This window comes from Anas acuta, chromosome 3, assembly GCF_963932015.1.
Source record: "Anas acuta chromosome 3, bAnaAcu1.1, whole genome shotgun sequence".
NCBI classification, from domain to species: Eukaryota; Metazoa; Chordata; class Aves; order Anseriformes; family Anatidae; genus Anas; species Anas acuta.
The window spans coordinates 114,717,043-114,731,550 of record NC_088981.1 but is presented as its reverse complement, the minus strand read 5'-3'; the positions used below and the strand labels follow the sequence as shown (position 1 = coordinate 114,731,550).

The window sequence follows — 14,508 nt, the reverse complement described above, 5'->3', positions numbered from 1 at the left end:
CCTTGGTATTGAGCAGTGCATGCACCAGCAGGGCTGGGAAGGAGCCGGGAGCTCCCGAACGACTGCAGACAAAATCCCTAACCCCCTCCTTATCCCACATTATCCCCCCTCAGCTGTTCAGCTGGGGGATGCCATGTGCTGCCCCACACCTGCTGCGTTCCTCTCGCGAGGTGGCCGCCTTGCAAAGGCTGGGGGGAGCCCTGGCTTGGCTGCTGCCAAGATTTTCCACCCCAGAAGCGCTGCAAATCCCGGGGAAACTCCGTTCTCCAGAGCCACCCCACAGAGCAGGCACAGCTCGGTTGCCTTTCAGCTGTGCTCCAAGCGGCAGCAGGGCTGCAGCAGCTCCGTGTTTCCACCTTGTGGCCAAAACCCTGCTGTTCGCTTCCTGATTTCCTTTACCTCCTTTTTGAGGGCAACACAGGACTGGTTTTCGTGTTCCCGGCTGCCTGTAGGACTGTTTTCACAGAATCACAGAATCACAGAATTTCTAGGTTGGAAGAGACCTCCTGCAGCCTCCAAATGAATAACCAAAAACTAGAGGTCATGGGGTGATGTTTTTGAGCAGAAATTTCCTTCCAGTTGGAAGAGAAACTTGCTTGCCCACGTATACAAACACGCACCTTCCCTCAAACTTTCCTCTTTGGTGGGTCATGATACCTAAAAATCATCACCAGCATGCTGAGGGAAATATTTACCCTTCCTATAACAAGACCCCTGAGTTACCCAACCACTCCTCAGCTGGTCAGAATTATGGGCCTGTGCTTCTGCTCACTGAGGACAATAATCTTCCCCATTTTTCCTCTTTTCACACTGCAAGCAGTTGAGGAGGATGGTTCCCTGTGCACTGCCTTCCCTAATCTGTGCCTTTCTCCCAAAAGATAACTCCTTCTCCCTGTTAAATCCATTGGGGCTGCATTTCTTAAGGACTGGAACACAAAACGCTGAGCTATGGTATAGGCGTGCAGGTCTTCACTCTCATCTTTTGTCCTGTCTTCTGGCTGGAGCTTGGCCCCATGCTGTAGCTGAGTCTCTAGCCATGCCTTCTGTAGTTTCTGGCTGGGCTTTCTGCAGGGAACCTGGGCATTGTCCCTCCTTTCATGGTCCCTCCTTTCATTTGGGGCTATTGGTGGGCCCCGTTGCCAATATCTGGCTCTGCCTTCAGCATTCAAGTGATCATCCTTCTTTGATCTGCCTATTTGACAATATTTTCTGATCATTCCCTCAAGCTTTCTTCTTTTTTTATTTCTTTTTTTTTTTTTTTCTTTTTCTTTTTTCTCTTTGCCATGTTTGCAATTCATCTGATAAGTAAAACAACTATGGACAATTGAGCAGGCTAGGGTTAATTTTCATTGGGTTCCTGTAATAATTGGCTAAACACAGCTGAGGCAGAGGGGCTTGGTCTGAGAATAAACCAAGCACAACTGGTTCCATTGCTGGGCAGGGCTCCAAAACTTCTTGAAGGTTGATTGTCCATGACATTGTGCTGCTGTGTTTCTGAAATGAAGCTGAGGAAGAGTGAGCAAGCCTGTTTCACCCTCCACCCCCCCACCCCCCCTTGGGGATGAGGTAAGAAATGCCTACACAGTGCTATTGTTTGTGACTGGTGCATGGTAACTCATTAAACCATAGTTATGCTGTTGTCTGAGAGTTTGCTGTGAGATTTGGTGGAAATTGCCATGAAAGCATCCATACCAGTGCAGGGCCAGAGCAAACCATTTTGGTTTTGGTGGCTTCATCAAAAACCCATCCATTCATCTGGGCTTCAAATGAGTAGGTGTAGATGCAGGAGCATGGATGATGTTCACAGGGGTGATGTTCACAACGCTATTCAACACCTGATGAATGTTGAGCTGGATCTTCCGTGCAGCCAGTGGAGGCACACAGTTCTCCATAGTGTAGATGATAATATTGTGTAAGGCCATCACACTCCTGTCCACCACTACCCATGTAAGGACCCACAGGAGTGTAGATACTTGAGGTGTGGTGGGAGCTCTCAACACCTCTTGGCCAGAATTCCTGCCAGACTCTGACACAGCTGGGAATGCCATGGAAAAACTGAATTAAGAAGCCTCAAATTCTGCTTGTTTATGAAAGCCACTCCCAGATTGGATATAGGCATGTCTATGGACCGTTCAATCATTTTCTGTCATGTTGGGGGGAAAGGAGGTGTCCCTCCCCGTGGCAGGGGGTTGGATCTAGATGATCTTCAAGGACCCTTCCAACCCAAGCTGTTCTAGGATTTTATGATAAATGAGTAGATTATCTTCATTCTGAAGGATCTAGTCTTATATGAAGGCAAGAAACTTCAGGTTACCCCTGTTGTGGTCATTAAGGACCTGGAACAAAACAGTTAATAGCAAGTAGCTTAGGTTAATAATTAAGCCTGAGCAATGGACAGCTCTGAGCTGCCTGCAACAGGCATTGAGACTGCTGAGAAACGAGTCTGGTGGCTTTCAGCACAGCACAGGTGTCTTGATTACCCACAGGGGACTGAACCGAGTGCCTGACACAGCCTCCGACCACAAACTGTGGTAGAGCAGGTGCCAAAGGGATGGAGAAGTTATACAGGTAGCAGAGCCCCCCACGCTTTGCTCCTCTGAGAAATGGAAAAGCAACAAAGAGAATGAGGTGAGTAATACTTTAAAAAGTCCTCATAAGGATAATAAAAATACACCTAAATGACCTTTTATATTCCTGCTTTGAAACGCAAGGCTCACATGCATCAAGGCTTTGGACTTGACCTCTGCAAACTGCATTTATGTTAAAAGGTGCAAGAAACACCTTTTAGTAATTTAGTGAGTAATTACAGCAGGACTTGTGTGATACGATAAGCGATAGAAGCACCCTTGCTAGTCTGTTGTCTTACATCTCTGTATCACTCTAGTCCAACTATTCACATGTTTGGATTTGAGAAGAAGACAAGAAAAAGAGCAGGGAATGCCTGACATTGAATGCATGCACTGGTTCTGCTGGTCGGTCATTTTTAGCTCTTTGTTAGGAGAGGTCATTTCCCACTTAGCTGCAGCTTCTTTGTGGGTAAGTCAGGGCACTAAAAGGAGGAAGCTGGCTAGGGGCTTGGAGGATGTTTTTTCTCTTGTTAAAGCATGCTACAAAACCAGTGCATTGCTGAGGGTTGACTACTGAAGGCATTGCAGCCGAGTCAAATGATGCATGGTGGCCAGCTTCATTCTAGTCCTTATTTCCAATTTTCAGGTGTATTTGGCTTGCATGTGCAGTGCTGCTGGTTGCAATGACTGTAGTAGTTGGCTTTATGACCATGGTGCTTTTGGTACACACCATAACCAAGGCTTCTGCTCAGCTCTCACCTCTAATAGAATCGCTCTCCTGTTGCACTTTTCCTAGGGTGCTAACACACAGATGAAGAGGACACACTGTGAAGAGGAACCTGGCCTTGAGAGCTATGTCTGCCCTTGTCTTTTTTTCACTACGCGGTGAAAACTGATGGAGCAGAAAGGTAAGTCCGCCTCCGTGTCATTTTTTTCTTTGATAATTACTGATTACGCAGTGCCTCATCCAGTGATTGTGATCTTTGTCCTACAGACCCCACTGCAACAAAAATCTGAAATCCTAAATCAGCTTCTTGCCATTTGGTTTTATCTTTTTTTGCCTGGGGTTTCTAAGGTCTTATCTGAACTTCAGTAACCAAGGGACACTCCGCATGAGGGGAAGAGTATCCTGTGAGAATCTAATGACCCAGCCACTTTCTGTGCTTATTGGTGAGAATTTGGGGCTTTTGCTCATCTAAAATGTGACTGAGTTAATTGACTCATGGCTATTTCCATAACAGTACAAAACCCAGGGTGAAGGCAGCAGACATTGACAATCTGTATTTTTCAATGTTAATCAGTTTCTGGGATGGGCTTTGTAAAGGGAATGTGTGATATGCCTGCCTGTGGTAGCAGCACATAAAGCAAGTAAGACCAGGGAACTTCCCAGGCTACAGGGACTCAAATATTTAAATTCTTAAAGTATTAAAACAGTCCCCAGCAGTGTTGTGACCAAGTCTAGCAGCAGTCTTCAAAACAATTCCTAGGCCAGAGACCATTCCCAGTAGTGGGAAGGTGTGTGGGGCTGGCTGTGGGAGGCTAGAGAGCTGAACAGGACAGTCAGGACATGTCTTTTGGTTTCAGAGCTGGGGAATGACCATGGCACAGTTTTATTTAATGGAATACATGCAAGAATTTTGTATGAAACCACACAGAGTGAGGAGAGCTTAATAGCATTGTCTCTAAATTAAGTCAGGTGTGCTTATTGCTTAATTCAAGCCAGTCTCATGAAACATGGTCCCAGTGAGGGGAAGCTCATCCTGAGCTTAGCCAGAAAGTGGTCTGCTCGGTGGGGTATAGGTGTGTTGGGTGGGTGGGGAAAGAGCATTATTACATTATTTTGATCCTTTGTACTGTGTGAGATACAAATCAATGTGTTTTCTATGATTCTATCTTCCAGTCTGCCTTGGCTGCTTGTAACACAGACCATTGCTGCCACAGGTCTGCAACATGAAGAATACAGATAGGGTTTGTTTTAATGTGATAGAGAACATGCTAAGGTTGTGAGCCACCATCCCAAGAAATCCCCATCCAATGTCCAAGATGAACCTTTGGAGACCATCCTTTCTGGTGTTCTTTGCAGGTGGGTGGCAGAGAGTGTTGTCTCCCATCCTGCTGATAATAAAAGGGTGCCGCTGGGTTGGCATGGCCTGACTTCACATGAGACGTGCAGAAGCATCTCTGAAAGATGCTAGGTGTTATGGAGTAATATCTCCAGCATTCTGGTTATTATCCACCCTTAACAGTGGCTTTTCATGACACTCTTCCGTAGCCAGTGGAGGTTTCTGGATGTCTGTGGATTTATTGTTAATTGTCCCTGTTGTAGCTGGGTTCCTCTGACACGTGTTGGTTTTCATTTGCTTGATGATGGTCGTGATTGCTTCCATGTTGATATTTAGTGTGCATGATGCAAGTATGTCAAATACTTCTCTTTAGAGAGATGAATATGGATGGTAGGTGAGATTGCATTGATATGCAGATAAGAAGTTGGAAATCTTCTGAAATGCTAGACAGGAAAGAGGGTACCATTGTAAAAAGGACTCTTTATCGACTCCATTAGCTTCAGAGGATAAGTGCCCCCCAAAGAAATCCTAAATCCTCTTAAGAATTTGATGTCTTTCTGGAAAATACCACATAGTAAGGTACAGGTAACTTAGTTTCATGAAGCAGGAACTCCTTTCCATTCTGCCTTGGTTTCCTAAGGACTTCTCCAAGAAAGAGCTGGAAAGGCTGTCTGAGCCAGAAGAGGATACATTATGTGGGCCACCCTAAACTTGGGGACAGTTTACAGAAGTGAGCAAACACTTCTTTCAGAGTTGGAGGAATATTATTTTACTCCTGAGGAAGACAAGAGGCTTAGATTGGCTTGTTTCACCAAATTCTGAAGGCATGAAAATCTGTGAGGGGAAGGAGGACTTTTACATAGGGGAGACAGTTGGAGGATGAGTGATATGGCTAATTTACTAAAGGCCTAGGAAGGAGGAATCACGAAGAGGGAATCACAGGAGGAGCTGCCAGACCACGATGCCTTGCTTTGTCCTGAGTTAGATGTTTTCAGTGTTTGCATTATGCTTCAGCTTGGGTTGTTTTTGCAGTGTCCGCTACAGGATTGCTCATTAAGCCCCGAGAGGGCAGCATTGCTGGAGGAACGTGGATCACTATTACCCTGGATGGTGAGTTTTAAACTCTTACAAAGTCTAAGCTCTTTAAATTCTACCAAAGAAAGAAAGAATCAGCTCTGTACTGGGACTGGAGGTTGGAGTGACAAATCCTGAGCAACAGATACGTGGGCTGTAGCACCCAGAACATGAAATCAGCTTGAAATTCATAGAATTATAAAGGCTGGAAAAGACCTCCAAGATCATCTGGTCCAACCATCCCCCTACCACCAGTGTCGCCCACTAAACCATGTCCCTAAGCACCACATCCAGCCTCTCCTTTAACACCCAAAAAGCAATTAGCAGAGGATGGTTTCGATCCATCGACCTCTGGGTTATGGGCCCAGCACGCTTCCGCTGCGCCACTCTGCTGTTATAATACTAAAAATAATAATGTTACTACTACTAATATAGTTACTTCATAAGCTATTGCTGATGGTTGCTTGTTTTCCGATTTTTTTCTAAGCGAGATAAGTCAGATTCCTACCTTGTTTTTATAGAACTAGGGCTAGAAATTTCCTCCTTGCTGCCTTTTTTTTTTTTTTTTAATTGAAGGAAGTCTGAAAGTCTTCATAGGCTGTCTGATGCTGGAGTGTTAGAAACACTAATTTAAACATGAGATCTGTGTAAAAATCACAGAAATTGATATGCCCTGCTCATCTGGGCACGAACCCAACTTTACAAAACTGCATCTGATTTTCAGTAGTGCTGAATATTAACTCCTTGGGAAGAGAGCTGGTGTCTGTCTGAGACGTATGTTGATTAAACTGCTCAAGTTCTGGCACTTGGTTATTTGTAAATGTGACAAATGATATCAGTCTTATTTTTTTCTGAATAGTGTGATTTCCCGGAGAGTTGCTGAACTGGAGGGAAGGGGAGCTTGTGTTCTCAGGGAAGATGTGCTTTGAACAGCACTGTGTAGCAGGCAGGGACAATCACTGAGCCTAGGAGACATTTCTGAGGGGGGAGCAGACATCCAGGCATTGGGAGAAAGGGAAAAATGTTCCAGGGACCAGGAATAAATGTGCAGTTTGCTGAAAATGGAGAAACTACTGATGTCACTTAAAATGAATCTGTGAGCTGGGAGACACCTGTGAAGACAGACAAAGAAGGGATGTATGTTTAGAAACATATTTCTATCTGTATTAGATTAAGCTACAAAAGATAAGCGTGCTAATTTATGTTCAAACCTTGACTATCTGAAGTTGAAAAGCCTTGCAGACAGCTCACTGAGGAAATGGTCTAATCCGATCCATATTGTAGCACAGGTGAACTCAAGGTGCTGTCAGCAAAACCATTCAGGACATCGGTAACTGCAAAGATTAAGGAAAAGTATTAATTTTACAGGTGCTTTAATTATCTGTGGTTATGACGGTTGGTGCAGTGTAGATGACTGAGGAGATTCAAACTGCTGATAACTGTCAATCTCTGCAATAATATATTTTGGGGAGAGTGCAGGCATTGTATTAGAGGCAAAAAGCCATGCGGCTACATGATAAGATGAAATCTCTCTTTCCACAAAATTACACAAACATGATTTAAAAAGAAAAAGAAAAAAGTAGTCCAATTTGGGGCTCTAAATATTGTTCCTAAAGAGAAGCTGGAGTGTCCATTTGAAAATGTGTACATTGCGTGACTGGATGTGATTAGTCCTGTCCCCACAAAGCTCCTCTGTTTGACCTCGCTTGCTTATGTTCAGCATCCCAGCAGGCAGAACACATCTCTTCAGCCAGCTGGTCCCACCTGGAGGTGTCCCTGGTGAACCCAGACCTGCCCAGTTTGCCATGCGATGTCTCTCCTGTATATTTTGGCTTACCCAGTATACGATGCAGAACGAGGTATGGTCCCTGACTACAGTATAGAATCATCTAGGTAGGAAAAGACCTTTGAGGTCATCAAGTAAAACCATCAACCTGACCTACTGAGTCCCATCACTAACACATGACAACTCGGGAGGCTGTAGGGGTGAGCTTGGTGGGGCTCTTCCATCTGTTGCTGCTATGATTTGGTTTGCAGTTAACCCTGCTGAATGCTGTGCCGTACATTTAGATGCAACATTCATTTACAAGCCAGGATCAAACTTCCCTGTAAATCTAGGCAGCCTTGGGGTATTTTAAGAGCAATGAAGAACAATTATTCATTAGTATTAATGAGCACTAATGAGCATGTGTATATACTTTGCATTTACATATAAATTGGATGTATGTTCTGGTATAGTCCTATCACCTTCTGCACTTACCTACAATTTCTTGCTGTTTCTTCATATTATTTGTACACTAATTTCTGAGCTTGGGTTCATAGTATTAAAGTGTTTTACTCCATCAGTGTCTCCATGAACCTGATAAGATTGTCCCAATGACTTGGCATTACCTAAAAAATAGTAAACCCAATCTATATAAAAATAATATAATACGTTTTTTTCCCCCATCTAGGTCTTCACCTCAGGAAGGTTTGTACTATGTGGAGGTGGCCTTTAAAGGACGTGTGATTAACAACTTGACTGGGGTAGAGAAAGAAAACTACACTTTCAAGGTAACGACTAAGAAAGGATAGAAGTGATGATGAACAGCTGAAGGCATTGAAGAGAGTCAAAACTTCAGACTTTGTATCACAGGATATGTATTGAAATAGTATCTCTCATATTGATTGCACGTCAGGACATGAAGGCAAGATGTTCCTTGTGTCCCTTCAAACTAGATGAACCAAGGCATTCAGTCTGGCACTGGATAGGCTATGAGACCTGAAGGAAAAATCTGGGTTCAAGTTAAATTGTCTCTGTACCGAAGACATGCAGTCAGAAGACCAACTTGTGAATTAGTTTTACCTTGTCTAGAATCGTTGTCCAAGCAATGAATCACACTTTCTCTGACTCTCGGGGCCTTACTGACAGAATTTGTCACTTTCAACTAAACAAATTTGTAAAGGTGTGCATAGTCTGGCTAGCATTGTGTACCAAAAATTATGGGCTTATCAAGCAAAGATAGATGCAGATGATGAATATCATGGCATGTGTCTATGTAATGAGAAATCATATCACATCTGAAATACCTATGGGAAATTTCAGCTGTTCTTATTCTCGGTACACCTTGGTTCTGTCAGAAATACCAGTTCAGGCCTTTCATTATTTCAATTTGGAGACAAAATCAAAAACAAGGAACGATACCATGTTTTAATGGATTAACAAGGACTATGGAGAGGTTGCATTTAGCTCTAGTGACTGGAATTACTACCTGAGACACTTTGCCCACCCCTTTGCTGACTGTAGGTGCTCACACTGTGCAGAGCAATTGATGCCATCCCAGAATCACAGGCTTGGGTAGGACAGGACATCAGGGGGTCCAACTTCTTGCTCAAAGGGTTGGCTATGCGATCACAGTTATTTTCTCAGAGCTTTATTCAGTCAAGTCATGAAAACCTCCAAGGATGAAGATTTTACAACAGCCCAGAGCTCTGCTCAGGTATCTGACCATCACAGAAAGGACCTCTCCATCTCTGGGACAGCTCTCCACACCGAAAATGTACAAGTTTAGGAAAGCTCACACCTCAGTTCTGATCTCATCTCTGTTGCTGGGTTGTTTTGAGAGTCTACAACACATCCCCTACCACAGCATTTTGCCTCTCAGTGTAAGAACACATCCATGGCTGTGTGCTTCAGGATGAGGCCTAGTGTGTTCAGAAGTCACACCCCACCTCTGTGCGAACTTTAAGTATCAAGCAAGAAAGCCCAGAATTTCAGTAAATTGCCCATTAAAGCTGAAGAGTCATTGGGTGGTTGAGCTAGCTTAGAGAGCTGATGAAAAATCACCAGGGGATGCTGTTAATGAGACACATTCCAAGCTAAATAAAACACAGTGTGTCTCTTTGTTTTGGGACTGGGACCTGGGAGCTATGCGTATTAAAAATTAATTTTGCCTCTGCAGCAGATTGAAAAAGCCTGCTGCAGGCAGCAACAAGTCTGAACAGCTCTGAAGACTGGTGTCAGCTAGTGGCCCTGGCTTTCATGCTGGTTTTGGCTTCTTTCTCTGCATCTGCTCCAGCCCAGGGAATGTGCTTTGCTCCTCTGCATTGACCATGACTAAAGGGAGTTTATGGCTACTCATTCATTTTCCACGTGACTGTAATGAGGACGTAAACAGATCGAGCTCTGAAAGGGTCTGGGGTTCGAGGAAGGTTTAAAAAAATATGTGATGGCATCCTTGGTTTAAGTCTGGAAATGAGTTTGTGCTATTTATTGAGCTGGCAGCAGCATCTGTGAGTGCAACTGAGGACAGGAGGGCTCATGAAGAAGGTGGGAAGGATGGAGATGTGAAGGCAGTTCTGAGAAATGGATGATTTGGGGATGGGGACAGGACAAATGCACAAGGGAAGCATACTTTTTCTTTAAGTTTAATGAAATCCAGCAGTTAATGACTTAGAATTGGGATTTAGCCAGCTAGTAGTGCTGCAGGCCGGTTTTCTGGAGGTACTTGTGGCTCCTGAGAAAGCAGAGAGGCCAATGGATTTTACAGTGTCTGAACAAGCCAGGCACCTCTACAGATCACCTTAAGCCCAAGACACTTAAATTCCTTTGTGGATCTGACCCTTATTTTTTACTTGTTGTTATTCATTTCCAGAGTGCAGAATGCTGCACAGAGGAATGACAACAACATTACTTTTGCATTTCAGAGCAGGTATCTGAGGAGTAAGGCACTGAAGCTGTTTTGCCAAGGCCTCCCTGCAAAAGGCAGAGCTATGCCTGTGTTTGTGAGCAAGGCAGGGTCAGGATATGGACTCTTGTGCATTTGGAAGGAGGCTGAGGACAACCTTCTTCCACTTCTAAGGGGTTCTTTTGTGTTCCCCATCTTCTGAGAAGCTTGCCTCAAAGCACAATCTCTCAACTCCTTCTTGGACTCTGTTTAAGACAAAGATAGTGCCCCGTAGTGACTCCAGTATTTCCTTGTTGTTCCCTCAGGTGGCAAAGTAGCGTTTCTCCGAACACATCTCTGATACTGTATTAAGATAGGTCAATATAAACCTTTTCTTGGCTACATTGCTTTTAGGTACCCAACAAGCTTGTTAAATGCTACTGGAAGTCTCGGTTCTATGATGTAGAAATAGTTTTTAAGAGGATATTAATTGGTGATGACACAATGCCAAATGAAATGGAGGTCTAATTTTCAGAAACAAACAAAAGGCTTAGCAATTCTTTAAAATATTAAACAACATCTTCTGGGATTGACTCCAACCAGGATGGGCAATCTGGGCACAAAGAGGGTGCAAGAAATAGCTGCAAGCCAGACTCTGAATGCAGAGAGGGTAAGAAGGGTACATCTATACTTGCTCTCTTTTCAGAACAGGACTCTGCTTCAAAGATCGAATCCTAAAGCACAACTCTCTGAAATGTGCGTGCCAACTGTGTTGTGAGCAATGCATAATCAGATCTTGTTGGGCTGCTGTGAGAATGACTGCTGTTTAACTACAAATTTCTCCTTGCAGTTTTCTGCTGCACAGACACCTGTGGTTTACCAAATTAGCCCACCATCTGGCATCCCAGGTACGGGACCTTTCTTTAGGCTGGAGCCCACTTTAATTATTATTTGATGTTCCATACCATCTTTCTGCTTATGAGGGATCTTTGTTGCTGGGGTTTGAAACAGGCACCTCCAGAACTTAATGTCCAAGCTCATGCTGAACAGGAAAATGGGTTTGCACAAGGAGTCTGCTGCCCTGGGTACAAGAAAAATGGGTAACGCTCTGTGACTGCTGGGTTATTTGGCACGTGGTTTCTGTAGCCCAACTTTGCCTGAGTACAGAGATGCTGCAGAGGGCCAGATCTGATTGATTTCAGATTAAGTCATCTGGCCCTATTTATTTCATAGTAGTTTTGAGGGTTATCTATTAGGTGCTGATGTTGTAATGTCATACCAATCTTTTAATTAATAGGGTTTCAGATCGATCTTCAAAGTGGCATGATAAGACAATCTGGTTTTGTTCTGAACAACTACCTGGGCTTTGGAAGGCTTTTTCCCTTTTGCTATTCCGTTGGCATTTCCAGGCTTCTTCAAGCAGCTTGAAATGCTTATTTCCAAAATGAACCAGGTGTGGTCCACCTGGCCACATGTAGGCATTTACATTAGGGAGAGTTGAATCACCCTTCATGATTTTTATTGACCAATATGGGTTAGACCTCCACTGTCTATGGGGAGCTCAGAAAATCAACAAACATGGTAGAACCTATGTATCTACCTACACTGTAGATATGCTAAGTGAGAATTTTGCTCTCTGAATTCCCTAAGTACTCCTTTATTGCACCGTATGTTAATTAATCCTTATATTATCCTTATTTTTTTTTAGGTCCTGCTTCAAGGACTTAATTTTAAGCATATGTGCTTAAACATAGTATGTTAAAATGTTTATCCTAAAGGTAAAGCAGCTGCTGTACAGCTGCTTTGTGGTTCTTATCTATATTGTGTATAACACAATAAAATTGATTTGTGCTGAGGTTCTTCTTCAGGCCCTGGCCCTGTCTAGCATACAAACATTGCACACTAACACCTAGCGCATGTTGATGATGCCATTTTGGTTGCTTCATGATGTTCTGCAGTGGCATTTGGATAGGATGGTGGTTTTAATTCACAAATGCGAGGAGATGTCTTGTTGGTACAAATACTAGAGTTCTGCTGAAAAATCTGGAATGGACTTTTTCAGTGGGAAACAGATGTGTGTTTTGGGGCAAGTGGATTTAAATGTACGGTTACCTCGAACTTTGATAGAAGCTGAGAGTAGGCATGGGTACAGGCAGTTGGGTAACGCTCTGCATTAATTTGCAAAGATCAAGAATTTCTTTGGTTCAGCTCACAAAATCTGCAAATGTAAACACTCTGCTTTTAAAAGACTCTCTTCAATTTCTATTTCCTTTCAAACAGGAAATTTAATAGAGATATATGGGAAGACAATTGCTGGAAGATACGAGACCCTGGACTTCAATGTGGATTATATTGATGGGTAATTATATATAAGCTGCTAGCTACCCCTGCCCCTGTAAATTGCCATTTCTTCTATCAGCCTCTGTGAAAGCAATAAATTGCAACCAGTTGGCCCAGAATTGCCATTTACTTCTTTTGTGCTTTATTGCAGCTCATGAGTTGGGCTCCAGCAAACTTTGTTAATCTAATTGCAACTGGTCCATTAAGCTAGTTGGTTTCTTTACTGGCAGCACAGTCAATCACGGCTCAGTGTGAATTGTACTGTAATTGCGTCTGGTTGCTGTAGATCTTATTTTGGCTAGCAAATTAAAATTTAACTAATTAAAATAATGTCAGAATCTAAAAGTTAAATAAATTTTCCCTTCCATTTGCATTTTTAGAAATACTATTTGTTGGAGGCAAACGCTCTAGTGAGTCAGAAGACAAAAGCACAAGTATTTTGAGACAAAAGGCTTTGTTTTTCACTGCTTTAAACCTTCTCTGGTCACTTCCTTGTTTTCAAGGAAGGTTTCATTTTATTTTCTGCTGCCTCTAGGGTTATGCACCACAGAGCAAGACAGGTAGTTTTCTTTCTTTTTATTTTTTTTTCTTCCTTCCTTTATTTTTATTTTTATTTTTATTTTTATTTTTATTTTTATTTTTATTTTTATTTTTTTAACGTTAGGACATCAGGACTATAAGCACAGTAAATCCAGAATGAGTACGAATGCTGACCTGATGTCTGTCATATACACATCTATATGTTTAGAAATATTCAATATTCTCAGCTACTGCTGGGTTATGTTTTCCTTGCTCTTGCCTCAATGTCAGTGAAGAACTAAGCCCAGATGGATATAGATCAACTAGTAATCTATAGGTATTCTGGCATTTTAAGGATCAGTGCAGTAGTCAGGGAAGGTATATATTCTTAGTAGTAACTTAGAAATTTTAATTGCAGCAGCAGCAGCAGATATATACCCACTACATGTTTTTGTAGCTAGTTAGACTGAATGGAGAAGTCCCTTGCTGTGTAACTAAATTCTCTGCTAACGTGAATGGAAGTCAGTGCAGATACTTGCCCTATCTTTTATCTGCCCTACAGTTTTGCTCACTGGACACACAGTACCATCCGTTGTTCAATACTAATTACTGTTTTACCTGTCTCTAGTGGAAGTGTGAAACCTTTGATCCTTGAGCAGAAAGGATGGTATGCCTGCAGGTTGCTTGGGCCTGCATGCTCCAATGCTATATTATTCATTTACAGATTGACCTCCCTATAGCCAAATAGGAAATGGCTTCAAAATCTTAGCATACCAGGCAGGTTCACATCCTAGCTTCACAGGAATACTTTGCCCATTTTTGGTGTGTTAGTAAATACGTACCAGGTGGGGACTTGGACTTGAGCAGAGCCATCTGTCACTCAGTCACACTGATTCAGGATTCAGATGGCAGAAAAAAAAAAAAAAAAAGATTGTTTTAGTTAAAGTGTTTTGCATTCTTTTTCAGGCTTTGTATGGGATGTGAAGGTCCAATGATGAATCAATCATTTTTGCAGCACTGATTTTTTTTTTTCAATTCATCCTTAAAAGAAAGGCATTATAGTGTCAGGAATCACTATTAATAAAAACAAACTCTGTTATAAAACTACTCTGAAGCATGGGTCATAGCAAAGTGTTTCACTTATTTTCCTCAATTGTCTATTGATTCTCAAAGAAACATTGCCACCTTTTGCTTGTTATGCTAATTACTGTGAACCTATTGCTCCCACCTGATTCCTCCTCCCCAGATGAAGTTTTCTTTCCATATCAGTTCTTTAAGGTGGGAATACTTAATTTTGCT

At 42.7% G+C, this 14,508-nt stretch overlaps 1 protein-coding gene and 1 non-coding gene across 10 annotated transcripts in view; one reads left to right on the top strand and one right to left on the bottom strand.

The window, feature by feature from the left end:
* The first annotated feature begins 2,487 nt into the window (after positions 1-2,487).
* The window catches only part of PKHD1 (PKHD1 ciliary IPT domain containing fibrocystin/polyductin), a 252,325-nt gene continuing 240,304 nt past the window's right edge, over positions 2,488-14,508 (top strand). For 8 of the 9 annotated variants that reach the window (XR_011095438.1, XR_011095437.1, XR_011095439.1 and 5 more), the window contains exons 1-9: positions 2,488-2,628; positions 3,364-3,475; positions 3,562-3,737; positions 4,468-4,650; positions 5,663-5,740; positions 7,425-7,563; positions 8,158-8,257; positions 11,201-11,258; positions 12,631-12,709. Coding sequence is in view for 6 of the 9 variants with exons in the window: in XM_068678850.1 (XP_068534951.1) it covers positions 4,602-4,650; positions 5,663-5,740; positions 7,425-7,563; positions 8,158-8,257; positions 11,201-11,258; positions 12,631-12,709 (503 nt within the window). In the remaining 3 variants the exon portion in view is untranslated. The remainder of the gene's footprint in view (positions 2,629-3,363; positions 3,476-3,561; positions 3,738-4,467; positions 4,651-5,662; positions 5,741-7,424; positions 7,564-8,157; positions 8,258-11,200; positions 11,259-12,630; positions 12,710-14,508) is intronic. The other variant, XM_068678848.1, reaches the window with a different exon arrangement.
* TRNAM-CAU (transfer RNA methionine (anticodon CAU)) lies at positions 6,026-6,097 on the bottom strand. Its single transcript has one exon. It is a non-coding gene; the product is annotated as a tRNA-Met (tRNA).